The 20,695-nt window shown below is 43.6% G+C and overlaps 1 protein-coding gene across 7 annotated transcripts in view; it reads right to left on the bottom strand.

The window, feature by feature from the left end:
* Positions 1–6,679: 6,679 nt before the first annotated feature.
* LOC147693514 (uncharacterized) overlaps positions 6,680–20,695 on the bottom strand; it is a 117,139-nt gene continuing 103,123 nt past the window's right edge. For 6 of the 7 annotated variants that reach the window (XM_086933741.1, XM_086933740.1, XM_086933744.1 and 3 more), the window contains one exon: positions 6,818–6,878. In XM_086933741.1, coding sequence (XP_086789867.1) covers positions 6,873–6,878 — 6 coding nt within the window. In that variant the 3' untranslated portion in view covers positions 6,818–6,872. Of the gene's footprint in view, positions 6,879–20,695 lie in introns of all 7 variants that reach the window. The other variant, XM_086933738.1, reaches the window with a different exon arrangement.

The raw sequence follows: 20,695 nt of genomic DNA, 5'->3' as shown, positions 1-20,695 counted from the left end.
TTTAGGGACAATATAGGAAAAGGCTCTGCCGCCTGTCCGGGTTAGCCTAATCCGTGGAATCTTCAGGAGAACTAGATCATTAGATATTAAATTTCGTTCATGAACTTGTTTAAAAAGTTTATTATGGAGGTATGCTGGTCCCTCTCCTCTGAATGCTTTAAAGGCAAGACAGCATATCTTAAAGACAGATCTCTTTTGGACAGGGAGCCAATGTAACTGCCTGAGCAGGGGGAGGGATGGGGATCCAGGCGGCGCATTCAAAACCATTCTGGCAGCGGTATTCTGTATAACCTGCAGTTTAGCTAAAGTGGTGGTACCTATTTCTGCCAGCAAGGCATTGCCGTAGTCTAACCTACTCCCTACCATGGCCTGAACCATGGTACGGCGATGATCTAGAGGAAGATAAGGAAAGATTCTACGTAACAGACGTAGGTTATAGTAGCACGTCCCTGCTATATGCTTAACATTATTTTTCATGTTTAGTGAGTTGTCCAGCTGAATTCCCAAACTTTTCACTGAGGTGGCGGGTGTAGGCGCTTCTCCTAACTCTAGGATATGTTGGTGGACACACTGGTCTGTGTAGTGCCGGTTCAGTGGCACAACGGGTCGCCGGCCTTCCGTATGCAAATATCCCTCACTGATTGAAGGGAGTCTGGTGCTATGGTCGCTGCCATGAAGTTGGGGTCGCTGCCATTCAGGACTCAGGACAAAGTTACACAGGTGGGATCGGCTTGTGTTGAACATGGTTTGTTGGCACCACGTGTTGCATGTCTTCCACAATGTAGGCCGGAGGCAGCGGTCAGCAAAGGCCCACAGCCATGTGACGTTGACTTGAGCTGCACAGCTTGGCAGCATTTGGTCTTCTTAACTCATTATAGTGTCTTACACAATTTGCGTAGCTACCAATCTTGAATTGTGAACCATGTTAACCCCAGTGTAGGGTAAAGGCAGGGGGCATTAAGGTCACACAGCCATGTGGTGTTGAGTTGAGCTGCACAGCTAGTAGCACCTGGAGCACTCAGCGTGTGCGCACCCTGCGATGATACGTGGTCCCGGCGGGTCGCACTGGGAGCAATGCCGTTTGTCTAATGAATTCTGCCTTGATAAGGCCACGCGGCGATGACTTATGGTGCAGTGAGTTAGTTGCACCTGAAGCATGCAGCGTGTGCGCAGCCTGCGATCATGCGAGGTCTGTACGAGCCGCACTGGGAGCAACGCGTCTTGCGTACTGCACTGCGTCATCTGCAATCGCCAATGCATCTGAATTGTGAGCCCTGCTGTCCGCAGTGTACATCGAAGGCAGTAGTCGGTACAGACATAAGTCTGCAGCGCTGTGCCTCTGTGTTCGCAGTGGGCTTGTGTGGAGGAGTCCCACAGTCATGACGGCAGCCATGTACCAGGGTGAGGGCTGCCGCTCTGGTAGACTTGTTGGTTTTCCCACAAGTGAACCACGCCCAGGGCCTGGCCTATTTATTCATAGTCCTACGGTGGAGTGGCGTACGTTGGACCAGCCCACTCCGCTTCCGTTTACGTCAACTCCCTAAAACACCCTCTTTAACAGTTGTGAGTACCCCACTCTCCCTAAACCCCACACCTCCTCTTGCTGATCCCATAGCCACCTTGTCACCAGGCGTACTACGTCAACTCACTAGAACAACCCCTCAGCTGTTTTATGGCTCTATGGGCTCAATCTCCTCACCAACTGTCAGTCTGATACAGGATGACTGTCGAGCTGAGAGGCTCCTTCAAGTCCTACAGTTTTCCCCTGTAACAGATGATGTCCCCTTCCCCATCCCTATAACTTCGCCATATACTAGACTAGAGTCTGGGCATCGATCCCCCTCACAGACCCCAACACCACTCGCTTTTCCCCCACTCCTTCCTTTCCTCGCCCAACACTCAGACTTGGCTGCACGCCCTGATAATATACCTCTACAGTTATACCTTCTCACCTATGAGCTACATGAACTGAAAGCCCTTTCAAATGATATTTTCCACATAATCAGCTCTCTTCTCACCTCTGCAAATTGGCCTAGAGCATCCACTAGGGACATTGATCACATGGATCAGCCTTTAGCTCCTTCGACCAAGAAATCCATTCCACTACACAACGCCCCCGCCAGCCACAGAGGATCTGAGTCCCACACTGCGACCATTGATCCACATGACTCTCACAACTGTAGCTCAACTTTGTCCAAATCTAACATCTATTCCCTGAGATAAATACTTGCTATCCTTTCTAACCTGAACAGAGAACCTCCTCGCAATCTTAGATGCAGCAATACTGACAACCTCACCCATGTGAACGTCACCCAGACTCCTTCCCCCCAAATCCACCTTGACTTAAATGTGTACTACTTAATTGCAGATGAGCCAGTAAACAAGCCTCCGATATCTTCGACTTCATCCAACACAATGATTTAGACAGTATCATCCTCACTGAAACTTGGATAAATCCGGCTTCCACTCCTATCGTAATTAGACTATACATAGCTCTGAAGTTGGGCGGTGGCCTAGCCTTTATTCACAGGAACACACTCTTGATTTCTCATTCAGATTCCCCGACGCCCTCCTCCTGTGAAAACCTCTCCCTCAGCATGTCAAGTATGATCCTACTGGTTTGCAAACTTCACACATTTTACCATCCCCCAGGAGACAATCTCCCTTTCATTGAGCAGCTAATGGCAATCATCTCAAGCAATGTTGACTCAGCGGTGTCCCAAATCTTCGTTGGTGATTCCAACCTTCATTGGTTTAACCCCAACAACCCAGCTGTATCTTGCATTAAATCTTTCTTAAATGATCAAGAACTGACTCAGCACTGTGGCCTAACAACTCATATTATAGGTGAAACCTTAGACCTCATCATCTCTAAAGGGCAGACTCCATTTCACAGTGTGACTGGTCCCACCACCACAGCATCCTCTTCAATATTAACACGGAAGTGTTGATAAGGAAGGCACAACCCTTGAAATCAAAGATATGGAAAAGGGATCTAAGAGCAATAAACTCTGAAGAACTAGCTGCCCACTGTAAATCTGCCCTCTCCCCCCAAGTTGACATGGTTGAGGTGCAATCACTCACCAACGCCTACAATTCAACCATCTCTAACATCGTAGATAAAATTGCTCCACTCCAACAAATAAATGCCTCAACAGAAATATCCAAACCATGGTATAACGACAACTTAAACTCGGAACGCCGCAACCTTAGGGCCGTTTAATGTTCCTGGCGAGTCAATCCCTCCTCGGACCAACTAAAACTCATTAGAGATGCCAGGAGCCACTACAACAAACAAATCAAGTGTGTTAAGGTATCCTACTTCAGATACCAACTGGATCAAGCGACAAACCGCCCAAAGAAACTTTTCCAATTGGTCAAACAACAATCAGTCATTGGTCCTAACCACTCTGATCCCGGTGGCAAGCCACCCTCTTGCGATGATCTTTCTTCACTGAGAAATCTAGACTCATCTCCATTAACCTCGCCTCTAATAAGGCTCTACTACCTTCTTGCAGAGCTGCCTCACCCATTGACTCCTCTGAAAAGCATGAATCGACCTCCACGAACTCCAAGAACAATGCATCATGGGGCAACTTTACCCCATTTAGTGAAAATGACATCATCAAGATTCTCCAGAATATAAACCCTTCTAACCACTTTAGCGACCTGTTGCCCTCCTCCACCTTCAAAGAAATCAGGAATCCACTCATCCCCACCTGGGCAAGGATTGTGAACGCTTCTCTATCACAAGGCATGCTCCCAGACTGCCTAAAATCACCTCAGGTAACACCTATACTAAAAAACTAACGCTGACAGATCTGATCTCAATAACCTCCGTCCCATTTCCAACATCCCCACCTTAGCGAAACTCCTAGAAAATTGTGCGCAATCCCAACTCTGTGCTCACATAGAGAATTACCAACTCCTAGACCATCATCAATCCACTTTAGGAAGGGGCACATCACTGAATCGGCTCTCACTCACGTCATGGATGACATTTTAAAAATGCTTGACCAAAACAAATCCTGCCTCCTGATCCCTCTTGACCTTTCCTCCGCATTTGACATGGTTATTCATGACAACCAAAAAACAACCGGCGATGGACAGAATGCAGAACAATGTCATGCATTCATCCCAGTACAGAGATCTGGGCCTCAATCCATCGTTTTATTGCTCACCATGCCATAAAAAAACAATGCGTTTAGGCCCAGATCTCTTTACTGGGGTGAATGTATGACATTGTTCTGTATTCTGTCCATCAACTGTTGTTTTTGCATTTGTCACCCCGAGTGGGATGGGTATGCTCAGACGTGAGTCCCATGCTCCTCCACACCACTGGAGTCAAGCTATCCTGGCTGATGACGACTGATAGCCAGAAACCGGTCCTAGGACGCCTGATTCCGGTCCAGGAACGACATGGCTTGGCAGTTCGGGCTGGACTGTTCCCATGAGGCGCAGGGTCAAGGCTGATTTGCATATGGACATGTCTGAACTGGGGTGGTGTGGAGTGCAAAAAAAACGATGGATTTAGGCCCAGATCTCTGTACTGGGGTGAATGTATGACATTGTTCTGCACTCTGTCCATCAACTGTTGTTTTTTGCATTTTTCACCCCAAGTGGGATGGGTATGCTCAGACGTGAGTCCCATGCTCTCCACACCACTGGAGTCAAGCTATCCTGGCTGATGACGGCTGATAGCCAGAAACCGGTCCTAGGATGCTTGATTCCGATCCAGGAATGACATGGCTTGGCAGTTTGGGCTGGACTGTTCCTATGAGGTGCAGGGTCAAGGCTGATTTGCATATGGACATGTCTGAACTGGGGTGGTATGGAGTGCAAAAAAAACGATGAATTTAGGCCCAGATCTCTGTACTGGGGTGAATGTATGACATTGTTCTGCATTCTGTCCATCAACTGTTGTTTTTGCATTAATCATGACAACCTGCTATCCATCCTGCAAAACAGAATGGGTTTTTCTTATCAGGTGTTACAATGGTTTTCATCCTTCCTACATCACAGCACACAAAGAGTCAAGGCACCCCATTATCTCTCCCAGCCCTCTCCTGTACTCATGGGGATCCTCCAAGGGTCCGCTTTATCTCCTATACTCTTCAACCTTTTCTTGGAATCTCTTGGAACCTCTTGCAAACTCTCTAAATTCCATGGGCATTCTCTTCTACATGTACGCGGATGACACACAACTATATCTGAAAATGTCATCCCCAGAAAATATCATCTCATTCAATACTACCCCAGTGTTTACCCAAAACTGGTTAACGGAGAACCGTCTCCTGCTCAACACTTCCAAAACTGAATTACTGCTCATCTCCCCTCTGGAACACATCCCTCTGGCTGAGTCACCTCAATGCTTTCAACTGCACTCCTCTCATCGTAGACTCAGCCAAGTGTCTCGGTATCACCATTGACAAGCACCTGAACATGAAAAATCATATCAGCAATGTATGCAAAGGAGCAAACCACTTGATAAGGTCACTCACAAATATCAAACCTTTCCTTCCTTTAAGTGACTTCAAGCAGGTGGTCCAAGCGTTTGTCTTGTTGAGGCTAGACTATGGCAGTGCTACCCTCCATGGCCTTCCCAAATACACCCTGGCTTCACTAAGGGCTTCATTGAACGCTGCAGCTAGACTGGTTACAGACACCAAATGAAAAGATCATATATCCCCAGTCCTAAAATACCTCAATTGGCTGCCCTACGAAGCACAAATTCACTTAAAAATTGCTGTTCTTACACACAAAGCCCTTCACTTCAACACTCCTACATACCTTGCGCAAAAACGTAATCTATCTTGCAGTGTAAGAGCCTCAAGAAGTGCCTCTACCTTCCAGCTGAAACCACTCATCTTTAACAAAAAGAGAAGTTGCAACTGAGCCCCTAACATATGGAACTCTCTTCCACCCGAAGTAAGCAGAATCTCCTCATCAACGTTGTTCAAAATGGAAGCCAAAAGATTCCTAATGAACAAATACTTTTCCTATTAGGTCAAGACTCATGTGCCCGTTGGCATTGCTCCTACTACCATTGTACTTCCATCTGATACCACTCTCCCTTACTGCATACTGTGACTCCCTCTTGCTGCCCGCCTACACCTGTTTATTACATTACCCTCCTGGGTGCAATTGTAGTGTAATATATGACCATTCCTGTTTTTTTCTCCCTCCTACTTGATATGGATATTGCATTTTTTCCTTCCTCCCATCATACTGTAAAGCGCTCTGATATCCCTCGGGATCTTGTTCGCTCTATATAAAACTTTATAAATAAATAAATAAACACATGTCAGTAGTTGATTCTACTCATTTCAGGTTGGGCTGGACACCATTTACCAATACAAAGCTGTAATACCATGTATGGAGTGGTAAACAGCTTTTGTCATTTTACAGCTTGATGTGGCTGGCACTGTGCTAATCCTATGCTTAAAGACTTTGCTGTAGAAATGGAAAAATACTTTGTCCCTTTCTAGCTCGGCATGGGTGGCACTGTGCTAATCCTTTATTACAAAAAATCCATATAACTTAAATGGGTTAAGAATGTATGATGCATCATGCTGGCTCCCGCACACTGTTAGTTGTTAACCCAACTGATATTCTCTTCAAAGTCTAAACATTGTTTTCCAATGGGGAGGAAAAAAAATAATACATGCCAAAGAACACATGAATTCACACAAATGTATTTATTACCCAATTGTTTCATGTGAAATTTTTAGCACACTGAAGATCTGCAATGGTCCAATATTCTTCAGACAAAATATCTTGAATAGCAATTCTGTAAATCCATTGCATTAGACAAATTGTTGAGATATGTCTTAAAAGCCAGCACATATCTCGTTGCCTTTATGGATGCTTCTTCAGGGCTGCAAGGAATTAACACAAATCTCATGAGTCATTCTGATTTCTCATACAGAAACTTTCCTATATGATAATATCCAACTTATTTTCAAAATTGAGGGAGAGAGACACAAAAGCAATGTCCAATATCTCAGTTTGCAAAATATGACACATCACAAATTTATCAACATGTATTGTTGAAAAAGTCCCCAAACAATTCCAACTTCTGTAGCTCAAACCTCCCCTTAGGATTTTAGGAAATCCACCAGCAAGCTTCTTTCCCAGAAAGTACTGATGTTGTGGCAACAGTCAGACACCACTAAGCAATTTGCAGTCAGAACAGGTATGCGATGCAAATTGTGCTAAAAGGGCTTCAGCCACCCCTGTTGGGTGTATTAGACCGGGCTATACTGGGCTGCGCTGCAGATGGGGCGCAGTGACAGCCTTCTACAAAGAACTTTGCAGATGAGCCAGAAACTGAACTACATTAAATATAGGAACTGTGACCCTGAATGTGAGAGTGGAGGTGCTACATGGGAACAAAATACTCCAACTGTTTTGTGGTCCTTTCAGCCTTCAGGTAAATACATATAAAATGCAAGGTATACACTTTAAATACAAGTTAAAGTAATTGGTGTGGAATGTATTATTTTATGCTACAGGACAGTACATTTGGTTAATGTGATCTCTGCATGTGTCTGTGTGTTTAACCAGACAGTCACAGACTGAATCCTGTTAAATGAACAGGGGAATAGGCTATGTGTATTCCACCTCCACTGAAAGCACCATGGTTATTCAAGTCTTTATCTTAATATTATATTCACCAAGAAGTGAGTGAGTCTCAGAAGGCTCAAGCCAGGTGCTCAGCTTCAGCTCCTCCTGGCCTCTCAAGCCCTAAAGGAACTGAGATTTCAATGTGTATTTTTTCTTCATAATTGCTTAAGAGAACACTTTAAACTACATGAGCTCGAGATTTGTGCTGTATAAAAACCACTTTGCTTTGATGTAATATTCTATAATGTTGCTCAATATGTAAAATAAATGTAGAACAGGTTTAGGGTGCATGTCATGTGACTTGACTTATAGTTCACCAATAGCAAAGTCATCAGGCTGGGGGAGCGGCGGGAATACATCACTCTAGAGTCCTGCTTAACAAATATCACTTTTAGCAAATGCTCCTAATTGCAGTAATGCACTCTTATGTACTAAGGTGAAAAGCTTCAGCATGTTCACAAATATATATTTCTTTAATTTTTAAGGAACTATCATAATTTTTTCATAATATTTGCTGCATGATTTATATGGCAAATATTTTAAGGGATCAGCTCACACACCGGCTCTTAGTGCAAACAAGACCCTTTTGCTCAATTTGGCAATAGCTCAGCTTATCGTGTCAATTTTAGGGCTCATCCTCTACATAACATCCATATAAGATAGGTTACTGAATCCAAAACACATTTACAGGTAAGGAAGTGTTAGCTAGTTTTTTCTTTGGTTCTCAATTCAATTCAAATTAACTTTATTCGATTTGTACAATGAAATCATAAAAGCAAATGATATCAAATAATATTATAAACAGTTCAAGATTAAAGGAAACCACTAAAAATACTAACAATAACATGCCTTAAAAGAAACCTACTATAAATAACATATTATGAGAAATTCATATATAAATAGTTTTCCTGTATTTAATTGCACTTTTTAAGAATGAATCTATAGACCTTGGGAAATGTTTGTTCTCTAAAAATTGTAATACTAAAAAACACAGGATTAAATTGTCTAGGACTAAGAAGGCTTAAAATTGGTAAAATCCACCTCTTTCTTGGTACATAATAACATTTTAAAAATAAAAGAACATGTATTGTTGTTTGCGGAGACTTATCATCACATGGGTACATAGTCATTATGCAGCTGAATGCAATAGGTGGTTAACATAATTTGATTCGCCTATATTGTTGCCTTTAATATTTTGGTTGAGAATATGTGTGTCTCAAGGAGCATCTAACAATATATTTTTACATTGTTTCTTGAAACTGTAATTATGGTACCAGGGTTGTCAAAGTATTCTGGGTACCCTAGGTCATTCAACATTTTTTTGACATATTTTAACTATGGGGTACTAGAGGCCCATTGTGATTTTAAGCTTTTATTCAGAATATCCCAATTAAATCTGCATTTAGGGGTGGACCATATCCTGTGTCATGATAAAATGGGTTGTATTTTTATAAGGTTGGATATTTGCGGCATCCCTAGTTCAGAATGACATGTATGAGTAGATATACTACTTGGGACTGCCAACAAAAATCTAAAAAAGTCATTCTTTACTGACAGCAGGGCCAGATTGTCTGCATAACCCCAGACGCCTGTACCGTAGATTGCCATAGAGACACATTTTTTGACGACAGGTCATCTTCCCAATTTTCTGGCAAAGTTGGCAAGTGCAGCAGTAGCTTTCATAACTAATAATGTTTTGCTTGAACAGCCTGGGACGGTGTCTCCTTCTGGTCAAAAAGAATGCCTAAATAAGAAAATCTCTTGGTAAATTCAACCTTATTATTTTCAATAAATATGTCTCTACATTTCGCATTATCTTTCCCACATTATATGATAAAAGTTTTAGAGGTGTTCACTCTAAGGCACAGATTATGCATAAATGTTGAAAAACTAGTTTCAAGCCTTTGATGCCCCAATTGAATCCGCAACATCAAAACAGCATTGTCTGCATACAGTTGGGCGGGTATAGAACGCTTATCGATTTGTCCTAGCACTGATTTGATATGACTTGACCTAATTCATTATTATGCAATGCAAATAAAAAATTTGCCAAAACACATCCTTGTTTTTCCCCTCTCCATATTTTGAACATAGCTGTACACTTCCCACTGGTCTCATAACTAACCCTTGCTTTTTCATCACTATACAGTTGCCTCAAGAAGTGAATAAGTGGGGTTTCCACACCCATATCTTCTAAGATCTTCCATAGTTTGTCAGGTATGATGCAGTCAAAGGCTGCAATTAAATCTACAAATGCCAGATAGAGCCTACCTGCTTGGCCAGTGTGTACTTTCTCAAACGGATACATAAGATTAGACCCTGCTCGACCATGCCTAGGCCCTGTCAAAAGCCAAATTGCAGCTCAATTATGATGCCATTGTCTTCAGCCCAATCCTGTAATCTATTCAGTATAATGCGTCACACCACATTGACCAAGGAATCTAGAAATGATATTGGTCAGTGGCATACAGGGTTATGACAGTCTCCTTTCTTAAAAAGTAGGACCAATGTTGATTCTGACCAAGTTGTGATAAAGCCGGAAGAGCAATATGCTGCTACCACTTGAGTTAGCAGAGGGCCCTATAGGGACAAATTTGATTTATAAAGGTCCTATCAGAAAAAAGAAAAAAGGGTACAGTTGACATCTTCTCAGGTAAAATGTACATCTAAAGGATAGTAATTGGGTAAAGATATCTCATGAAATTATTCTGACGTAACCCTTGATGTCTCCTATACATTGTTATTATACTTGTTCGAATAATGGTCTAACCATTGGTCCTCGGTAATAGCTATCTCTATGGTTGGTATATCTCGAGGGGCCAGAAAAAAGACATTTACTAACTTCCAAAAGGCCAGTATTATCTTTGGTTAAAGAGGCTTTGTGCACTGCTGCCCATGTTTCTTCTCTTAACACACCTCTGCGTTCTTTAAGAGCACATTTATAATCCCCTGTGCCGTTTGAATTTCTTGTCAATTTCTAGTAGGCTTTTGTGAAGCGTGTTTCAGTTTACTATAAGCTTCAGTGCATTTGGCATTGAACCAGCCTTGTTTACTATTGTAAGATGTGTTGTTCTCCACAAATAAGGTCTTTTTAACATCTCTAGTGATCTGTGTGAAAGAGTTTAAAATTTCAGCATTGGGGTAGTCTCCTCAATGCAAACTAAAGGGACAGATTTACAGTTTGTTAGTAGTGACCTTGAAAATTCAGTCAAGTCCGCCATAGGCCAGCATAGGGACTAGATATTGGTTTTGTTCAGAACTAAGCCTGCTGAAATGCCTGTTTGACAGAAGGATAAAATCAATGGTTGAACATATCCCTTCTGTTAAAGGTATGACTGGAGGGACTGAGGGAGAACATAAATCATTGGCGAAACCAAGATGAAGTGAAAACATAACTTAATTTAAATATTTGCCAAAGGTTGTATGTGAAAAATTAATTTGATTAGTTCCATCATCAGATGTGATTCTAACAATGTCCCCCTCAGTATGCAGGCACAATGCAGAGTTAAAATCTCTATCCCAAATGACTCACCCATGTTATATATTGTCGTTCTGTATAAAACTCAGGTCACTACTCAAATTCCTTAGTACCCCCACAATCTGGTTTGATGGGATATTTTTATAAAAAATCAACAGAGCTATACATGCATTTTGTCAATGCCATAGGTCACAATTGGGTAATACATTTCTGATTTCTTAAATTCAATCTTATTTGCATTTACACAGTTGGATACATATATGCATAACCCACCCTTATTTCTCCCGCGAGTCCATGGTACTGCAGCGGTATGCAATGTTTCATACCCGTGGATATGCATAGTGTTCTCTACCCAGGTTTCTAGGAGGCGTAATATGTTAAATTTCCCTATTAAATCTAACCATAGGGGATTGGTAAGCTGGGATTGAATACCTGCCAAGTTCCAAAATAGAACATGTCAAAGATCCTTACTATTACCTATGTTGTTCATATCATTTACTCTATTAGATGGATCTATAGTTATGGGAAATGTCTCTAGAGTTAATGTTGTATCTGAGGTAAAACCTTATGCCATGTATAGAGGGCGTAAAACCTTTCTTTAGGCATGGAAAGGCTGGAAAGCTTACAGGAATATCGGATATTTGGGAATATGTACATGTATATCTGGTGTTACATGTGAACTACCACCCCTCATTTGTGTGGATTGCATAATTGTCGCTTAGAGATCGGGACGTTATATCTATGGCAAACATTATCATAAAAACCTCTCCTATCTGTTCTTGTATGTAGCTCCTTCGGTGGTTGATAAAATATCCCAATGGCACTACATTGATGCCCTGGCTCATGATAAAATGATTTTCTGCTCTCCTCAAGATAGTTTGAACAAAATGTGGAGTTTTAACTGTTATTACCACAGAATCACCCTGAAGGGATGTTCTGTCTCTGCCAATCCAATTGACTCTTCTTACCATTTTAAATTCAGCAAAAAGTACCTCCATTAGCCCTGTTGTTGTACCCAGCCAGAACAAGGCTTTATTCCTTGGAGCGTCCGAGGGTTCTAATGCATGGGACAACAATTTAGGAACATTGACCAAAATAACAGTGTAAGGGGGAGTAGCTGCTGGTGGAAGATCCAGCAAGGACATTCTGGCTGTTGCCTATTTAAGGATAAAAGAGGGGTAGGCTGATTATTACTTGAATGGGTGGATGTATGCACCCTGAAATTCATTCCTTTATTAAAATTCACTGTGTTTGTACTAGGTCAAGTTAGGTCCACTGTGGTCATTGTAAATTCAAAAGGAGGCATATGACCTGGCATAATATGGCATTCTTTACAACGTATCCCTGCACATTGTGTGTCTTTCTGTGGTACTAACTGAATAGGTCGCAAAAAAGTTGTCTCACTGCCTTTGAGATTTGCTGTATCTGTATGCTTACTTAGTGAATTACCATTGTTATGACGCTTTGGAGTTACTGAGCATTTATTTAAGGTCTCTTCAATTAAGGCCACTGTTTTCTGATAAGTTAGTTATGGCATTTCTAATGAATTTATCTAGGTCATCAATTTTATTGTTTATCTTACTGAGATTGCCCGTCGAGGTATTAGATTGGGTACTAATAGATTTTCCCCTCTTACCTCAATTTCTATATTTCTCAGCAATTTTGGGGACTATCTCTGGATTTCTGGGGCACTTCGATGGTGGTTGGGTATCACATTCCTGTCCACTAACATATGATCAGACACATTTTGGACGCAGCCATTTACGGGAAATTGACCATTTAAGACCTCAGTCTGACATTCATGGCCAACCTTTCCTGCTGTGGCCCCAATACTCAACATCACCACTTCCGCCTGTTTTTCTAAATTCAGGGTCTCCTTTACTGAGGTAATCTGAATTCCAATAGCCCCATTGCCCTTGTTGAATAATTCATTAATGTCAGGCGTGGACCCCTTGTGGTCTTTATTAGGCTTTGGCAGCCTTTCTCTTTCACATTTTTTGAGCCAACAAAGAAAAACTAAATCTTATTATATTTTATTTCTTACTTTGTTTCTCCCAGTGGTCTCAGAGCCCGCAATAACTGTTTTTTAGAACCAGGTCAAACATTATGAGACAATCCTTAAGCTGGGAGGTTGTATACTAAGTTCAAACCAGTACTTGAAACATAGTTTTATTGGTTCAGAGGGTCTAATCTTGTTAAAAGAATCATTCATCATTCCCTGTGCACTAAATAAGAATCTTCTCCTCCAAACAAGGGCCGAAAATGCCTACGTATGTTAAGCCGCGGCTATCTCTGGGAAGGACTCACTGCCACCTCTAAAGAAGGAACAGTCCGTAGAACAAAAAGAACAAGAGGGAGGGGCCGGCTGTCCTCTTCCGGACTATGATGGGCTAAGACAGGCTTGTCTTGTTAGTCTTGGCGTGGTCTTCGCCCAGGCCTAGCCTGGGGATGGCTTAAATGTATATGGCACTCCTGCACCTCGCATGCAGCATAGCCTCTTCTCACAGGGCTGGCAAGGGACAAATGTGGTGTGCTCAGGCATGGGTCTGCGCTATAGTGCGGGGTGCTTTCTGTTATGTTATGTTATTAACTATTTTTAAAGTGCACGTACACCCATAGGTTTCTTGGCGCTATTTCGGGGAGACAGAAGTACAATTCCTAACAGTAGGACTGCTTGAAGAGCCATGTTTTCAGAAGCTTTTTGAATCCCAAAAGATTGTCACTATTCCTAAGTGACAGAGGTAGAGAATTCCAGAAAGTTGCTGCTAGATAGAAGAAGCTGCTGCCTCCTTGCCTTTTTTTGTTAAACGAAGGGGTGGTGGCTAGGCTGAGATGGGCAGAACGTAAATTGCGCTGGGGCTTGTAGTTGACTATCATATTTCTTAATAATTTAGGACCATTGCCATGTAGGGCTTTAAAAGCAGTGCATCCTGTCTTAAAAGCAATCCTTTAGGCCATCGGCAGCCAGTGTAGTTTCTCCATGCCAGGCCTTGCTGACTGCCATTTAGGTTGTTTCCAAATCAGTCCAGCCGCCTGATTCTGGACCATCTGGAGTCGTTTTAGGAGTCCCACTGGAAGACCAAGATACAGGGCATTCGAAAAGTCCAGTTGAGAGATTACAAGGGCTATTACCACTTGCACAAGTGCCGAGTGGATTAGTAGATGTGCAAGTGGTAATAGAAACCAATGGAATTAAAGTGGTTTAAGTCCATCCAACGCTGTATATGTAACATTGTTGCTTGAAACTCGACAACAGAGTCCGGGGAATTAAAGGGGATTATCAACTGCAGGTCGTCAGCATAATTAAAGATGGTAATTTTACGGTCTTTTAGAGAGTGTAACAAGGGTTGGAGGTAGAGATTGAATAAAAGTGGTGAGAGCGATGAACCCTGCGGCACCCCGCAGAAGGAAGATATCCTTGGGGCTGTAAATGTTCCAAGTCTCACTGATTACGTCCGATTGGTAATAAAGGACACTATCCATCTGAGAGCGGGACCCCTGAGGCCGGCCTGCTCGACACGGTTCAACAGTATGTTATAATCGACCGCGTCGATCGCGGCCGACAAATCAAGGAGTACCAAAGCCTGATGGATGCCCTTGCCTGCATTAATTCTTAGGGTATCCTGGACTGCGAGAGTCACAGACTCCGTAGAGTGTGACGGACAGAAGCCGGCTTGGTTCGGTTCTAGATAATCTGAGAGTTCAATAAAGTTTGACAGACATCTAGACACTTGGGCCTCAAGTAATTTAGACAGGAAAGGGAGGAGGGAGATAGGCCTGTAGTTGGCCATATATTAGGGGTCTGCCCCGAGTTTTTTTTATACGTGGGACAATCGTGGCATTTTTGAAGTTGCAAGGTACCTTGCCTTGTGAAAGAGAATGGTTCAGGAATGGGAGAATAGTCGTTGGTAGGGCCAAGCATATCTCTTTCAAGATATGTGGTGGACAGATATCATTTGGTGACCCGGTTTCAACCTTGGCAAGAAGCTCTGATAGAGTTATTGAGTCAATAGGGGGAAGGGCATCAAGGATTTGAGGATTATAATAGAGGTCATCTATAGGTTCCACACTATGTGGACTATGGATGTTCCTCTTTATAGTGGAGACTTTGTCTATGAAGAACTCATTAAGTGAATTACAGAGTTCCTGAGTGGGGACCTGGATGGGGGCAGCTCTCTCACTGTTACATAGGTCGTTTACTACGTTAAAAATGTCCTTTGATTTATTTTGAGAATTTAGTATTTTGGTTGAGAAGTAGTCAGCTTTACTTTTTAAAATAATTTTTAAATAGTTTCTACGAGCTGTGACAAACTCCTCCTTATCTTGCAAGGTATATTTAGCTCACCATTTCCTTTCCTTCTGGCGTAAATCAAGTTTTAATTTCTTTAGGTCATAGGTGAACCATTTATGAGCATCCTCACCACGTGTACGAGTGAATTTCACTAGGGATGCATGAATGTCTGTGGCTGCTAGTAGCCAGTTCGTAATTTTTCCTTCCATGATATCTACATCCTTGCAGGTTGTAGGTAACGTAGACATCAAGGTGTCTGTAAGGGCGAGAGAGTTTATAGCTTTCCATTTTCTGGTAACACCTCCTGCCAAGGGTAGAGGTTTGATATAGCCCTTAATGGTGGTAGTAAACTGGATTAAATGATGGTCCGACCATATACAAGGTGTGATAACAGGGGGCGAGAGTAAAAGATTGGAGGACCATATTTGGTCAAGGCTATGACCTTTTTAATGAGTGAGAGAGTGAATGCGTTGTGCCAGATTTAGATTTAGGAGTAGTTCCTGGAGTTCGGCTGCTTGTGGTCCACCTGCGTTGTTATCAAACCAATAGTTTAGATCTCCGACCAGGAGGGTTTTAGAGAAATTCACAACAAGGGGGGGCAATTGTTCTCCCAAATTGATTGGAAAAGTGGCTATAACTTGAGGGGAACGGTAGACCAGGACCATTACCAGGGCCCCACTGTCGGTATCAAGTTTGATAACTAAGTTCACAGTCTCCGTCAGTACAAGGGGGGGAAGAGCCACAAACGTATGCTGTTTATGGATGATGGCTGCCACCCCGCCGCCCGTTTTACCAGGGGGCATTTAGTAGCTGAGATGTAATAATCTGAAGGGAGTGCTGCAAGGATATCTGGCAATGAGTCCTGGGTCAGACAAGTTTCCGTGATCAACAATATATCAGGTTTTTCAGTGACAAGGAGTAAAAAAATATCAAGTTGGTGCTTTACCAGGGAGCGGGTATTCAGATATATACAGCGGAGATCCATTAAAGGTTTAGTGGGAAGATAGGGGTAGTGGATGGGACGGCACTAAGTTCCATAGATCGATAGGGTGATGAAGTCCAAAAGATGCCATTGATAGAGATGCGGCGAGAAGTATTGTGGTCAGGGAGGGGCATTGAGGGACAGAAGGTCTCAGTAAAGTTAACTCGCTAGCAGAATAGGTCGAATTTTGACCATAATCCATAGCCCCTCGCCCCGACCGGCTGCGGAAGGGCGCAGACGGGCTTGCCTTTGGCGCACCTGCTGCGCACGTCCGCTGCGCGTAGATGTCATAGTGCCTTTTATAGGTCTGTGTATTGTTGAGCACTAGAGCGCCACCCTGCCACTATGGCCACTCTGAAGTGCACAACAAGAAATGGAACTCTCTTTGGTTCTCCTGCCTCATAGGATTACACTCTCTTTAGCTAATCAATCCACTTGCAAGGTGCCCATAAATGACATGGACCCTTATTAGGAAGTGTACGGAGCAGATTTCATGAAAGAATTCCACCCAGCACAATTGTAAGTGGTCAAGTGTACCTGCACACTAATTTACTGGGTGTGGAAACTGTACCAGTTTTTGTTCACTCCCTGTTTGCGTTAGGGGTGGCTATGGTGGCTCTGTGAGCTAGCTGGTCTCTAGGCCAACATGTACTACAGGGGTGCATGGACTCAGTCTAAGCACCTCACTCAAAATGTGTTGTCCACAAAAGCATAGATCCTATGGAATAGTGGGAACTACATTATAACATGTTGCCATCTGATTGACACTTACTTTTTCAATCTCAGTAGTAATGGAAGATGCACTAGGAACCAGAAATGAGACTTGCCAGTCACAAATCCCAAAATCATGGATGTTTAACCCACTGAGCTAAATATTCTGAGACACATAAATGTGGGTGGCCTCAAATAAGCATATGTTTTAACGACCCAATGAGGAAACTGAAAGTGTACTTTTGGGTAGTCAGACCGGAGGATTTTTCTGAAGATGAAATGAAAAATATTTTATGAGATCATCGGCATTTCATGAAGGAATTTTCAGAGAAGTGTCTAAAAAGGGCCATTGGCCTATAATAACTTTTGCAAAAACTGGTTCTTCAGTGCTATGTACTGAAATCTGTAGAAGCTGAATTCTAGTTTTCAAATCACTCATTGCCCTCTGTGAAGAGCTTTGTTAGTTACCTATAGACATTGTCACATCCACTAAAATGTTCTTATTTCTACCTTGTCAGGTTTGATCAGCATGTTTAAAATGCACAATTTATCCATCTGTTATCTTGCATTGGTCCAAGGATAGTAACGCTCCACTATTTTAAGCGTTAACCCTTCTCCAGTGCTTGACTTGTCTGTCACCCCCAAAGTATGGGTCTAGTTGCGCCCCTGAGTCAGTACCATACTGTCCTGGTAGTATGGTACAGCAGAATCTCACACCTGGGTTCATACGGGTTACATCTACAAATAAACTGAAAAGGGTATACAAAGGAAAACTCGAGATTCAATTGTCTATAATAAATGTATATCTAAAAAACATACATGTCAATTGTGATGGAGTGAAAACCTCACATTCTCTTCTTCCTTAGGTTAGTGAGTTGAGCTCTACATACAGTTCAACCAAAAACATTGAATTTTAAGGCTGGAGTTCCCACTATATTTCTCATGTCGAGGTTCCCACCATTCTCATACCCTTGGTAACATAACACCTTCAATAATTAGGAGCTTACAGTTATTTATTTGAAGCTGGAAAAATGAAACACATAAGAGAAAAGAGCAATTATAAATAACAAGATCTCCAAATGCATCCAATCCCAACATTCATCCTGTGCACTCAAGAACTTGTAATATTCTATCGTTCATTAAAAGACAACGTACACACAATGCGACAGGGCAGTCATGGTTATTTCCACCAGCAAATCAAACTTCAACATACAGCAAAAAATAGGAATCACCATCATCCACAAATCCACCCTCAGCCTGAGCACACTCCCCAATGAGACCACAGACCTGATGGAACACTTCTACTTCAAGATACTGACAACCCCTACCACCACCCTCAGGGGAACCCTCATCTACAGATCCCCTGGACCCTGCAGACCTTTCACCGACTCCATCACGGACATCATCTTCCTGCATGCCATCACATCCACCAACTACACCCTGCTGGGAGACCACAACTTCTACCTTGACAACCAATAAGACCCCGAAACAGCAACCCTTCCTGACAACATCTACAACTTTGGACTTTGCCAGATCGTGACAGTACCCACACACTCAGTGGGACACTCCCTTGACCACCTCTTCACAACAGGAAACTCCATCACTTTCAGCCACACCACCAAACTTCTGTGGACAGACCATTGTTGCATCCACTTCACCTTCAGAACTCCCACCATCCAGACACCGTACCGACACCCACGAAGAAACTGGACCAAAATCACTGGTGACCAGCTGAGCTCATCACCCAGCAACTCCACCTTGACCTCCACGGAAAACAATGCCCCCAACACCGCCGCCCAAACTCTACACAGATGGATCACTGACTGCAACAACACCTTAGCCCCCCTCAAGTAGCACAACAATGCACACACCTAGAAGGCCAGATGGTTCACCCCCGAACTCCGTGAGTCAAGGTGCACCTGTTGCCACCTTGAGAAGACCTGGAGGAACTCCAAATCCACAGAAGCCCACAACAACTTCAAAGCCACTACCACCACCAGCTCATCAGCAACATGAGGAAAGCTTCTATTGAAGACAGAAATTCCACACAAGCACACAACAGCAAATAACTCTTCAAACATAACATATCAAGGAGTTCGCCCAACCCACCAGCAAGTCGACTGACATTCCCCCCCACAAGACCTCTGCAACAAACTCAGCACATACTTCCACCTCAACATCTACGTCAACTTTGATGAAGACACCCAACACACAGATCCCCCACCAGCCACCCCTGACACCCCAAAGCTGACGATTGACCGCTGGATAGCCCTCACCACCGAAGACACACTGAAGGCAATGAAGTCAAAACTAACCCTGGGCGTAGTAGGCGTAGTGGGGCTACGCGAAGCTACGCAAAGTGGGACAGAAAATACGTCCACCCGCGCACTTCGCGTAGCCCCACTACGCTCCACCCGCCTCCCTCACGCCCTCGCTAAATACTACCTGCCTCCCTCCCGCCCTCCCTACCGCCCTCCCTAAATACTTAAATAATGTTTTTAAGAAGAATCAACACCACTTACCTTGTCGGCTGCGTCTCCGGGGCTCCCTCTGGTAACCGCGCCGCCATCTTGGATACTAATGCGCATGCGTGGCCGCCCGCGCATGCGCATTTCTCTTTTTAAAAACATTATTTAAGTATTTATCGAGGGCGGGAGGGAGGCGGGTGGCGGGCAACTTCACTACGCCCACGGAGTGGGCGTAGTGTTGCCTGCTACGCCTGCTACGCCTACTTCGCAAATGGCAAAGTAGGCAACACTACGTCCACTCCGTGGGCGTAGAGGTACTACGCCCAGGGTTAGTCAAAACCGTCCAGGGCTCCCATGGACCCCTGCCCCTCCACATCTTTAATTAAGCCTCCGACACCATCGCACCCATGCTTCGCCACACCATCAGCTGATCCCTGGTGCATGCCTCCTTCTCTGACAACTGGAAACATGCTGAGATCAACCCCCTCCTGAAGAAGCCCTCAGTGGACCCCCCTAACCTCAAAAACTACAGACCCATCTCCCTGCTCCCGTTCTCAGCGTAAGACATTGAGAAAGCTGTCAACAGCCAATTCGCCACCTTCATCGAAGAGCATAACATCCTCGACCCATCTCAATCCGGCTTCAGAAAAAAACACAGCACAGAAACTGCCCTCCTTGCCACAACAGATGACATCCTCTCCCTACTGGACAAAGGAGAAACAGTAGCCCTCATCCTCCTCGACCTCTCAGCAGCCTTTGACACGGCATCCCACTGCATACTAATATGCAGACCCCACAATGCAGGTATCCATGACAAGGTCCTAGACTGGATCTACTCTCTTCTCCGGCAGAACGCAGCGAATCAGATTCCCCCCTTTCCTCTCGGACCCTACATCAGCTACCTGCAGAGTCCCCCAGGGGTCCTCCCTCAGACCAATGCTCTTCAACATCTACATGGCTTCTCTCGCCCCCATGGTCAGAACCCACGGACTCAACATTGTTTTATACAGACGACACCCAGCACATCCTCTCCCTATCCAACGGAGCCAATGCAGCCAAACATAACTTCCAAGAAGGCATGGAAGCTGTCGTCAAGTGGCTGAGAAGCAGCTGCCTCCAACTCAACACGGACAAAACAG

Source organism: Lissotriton vulgaris, chromosome 8 (assembly GCF_964263255.1).
Source record: "Lissotriton vulgaris chromosome 8, aLisVul1.2, whole genome shotgun sequence".
In the NCBI taxonomy this organism is placed as follows: Eukaryota; Metazoa; Chordata; class Amphibia; order Caudata; family Salamandridae; genus Lissotriton; species Lissotriton vulgaris.
This window is presented reverse-complemented; position numbering and strand designations above follow the sequence as displayed.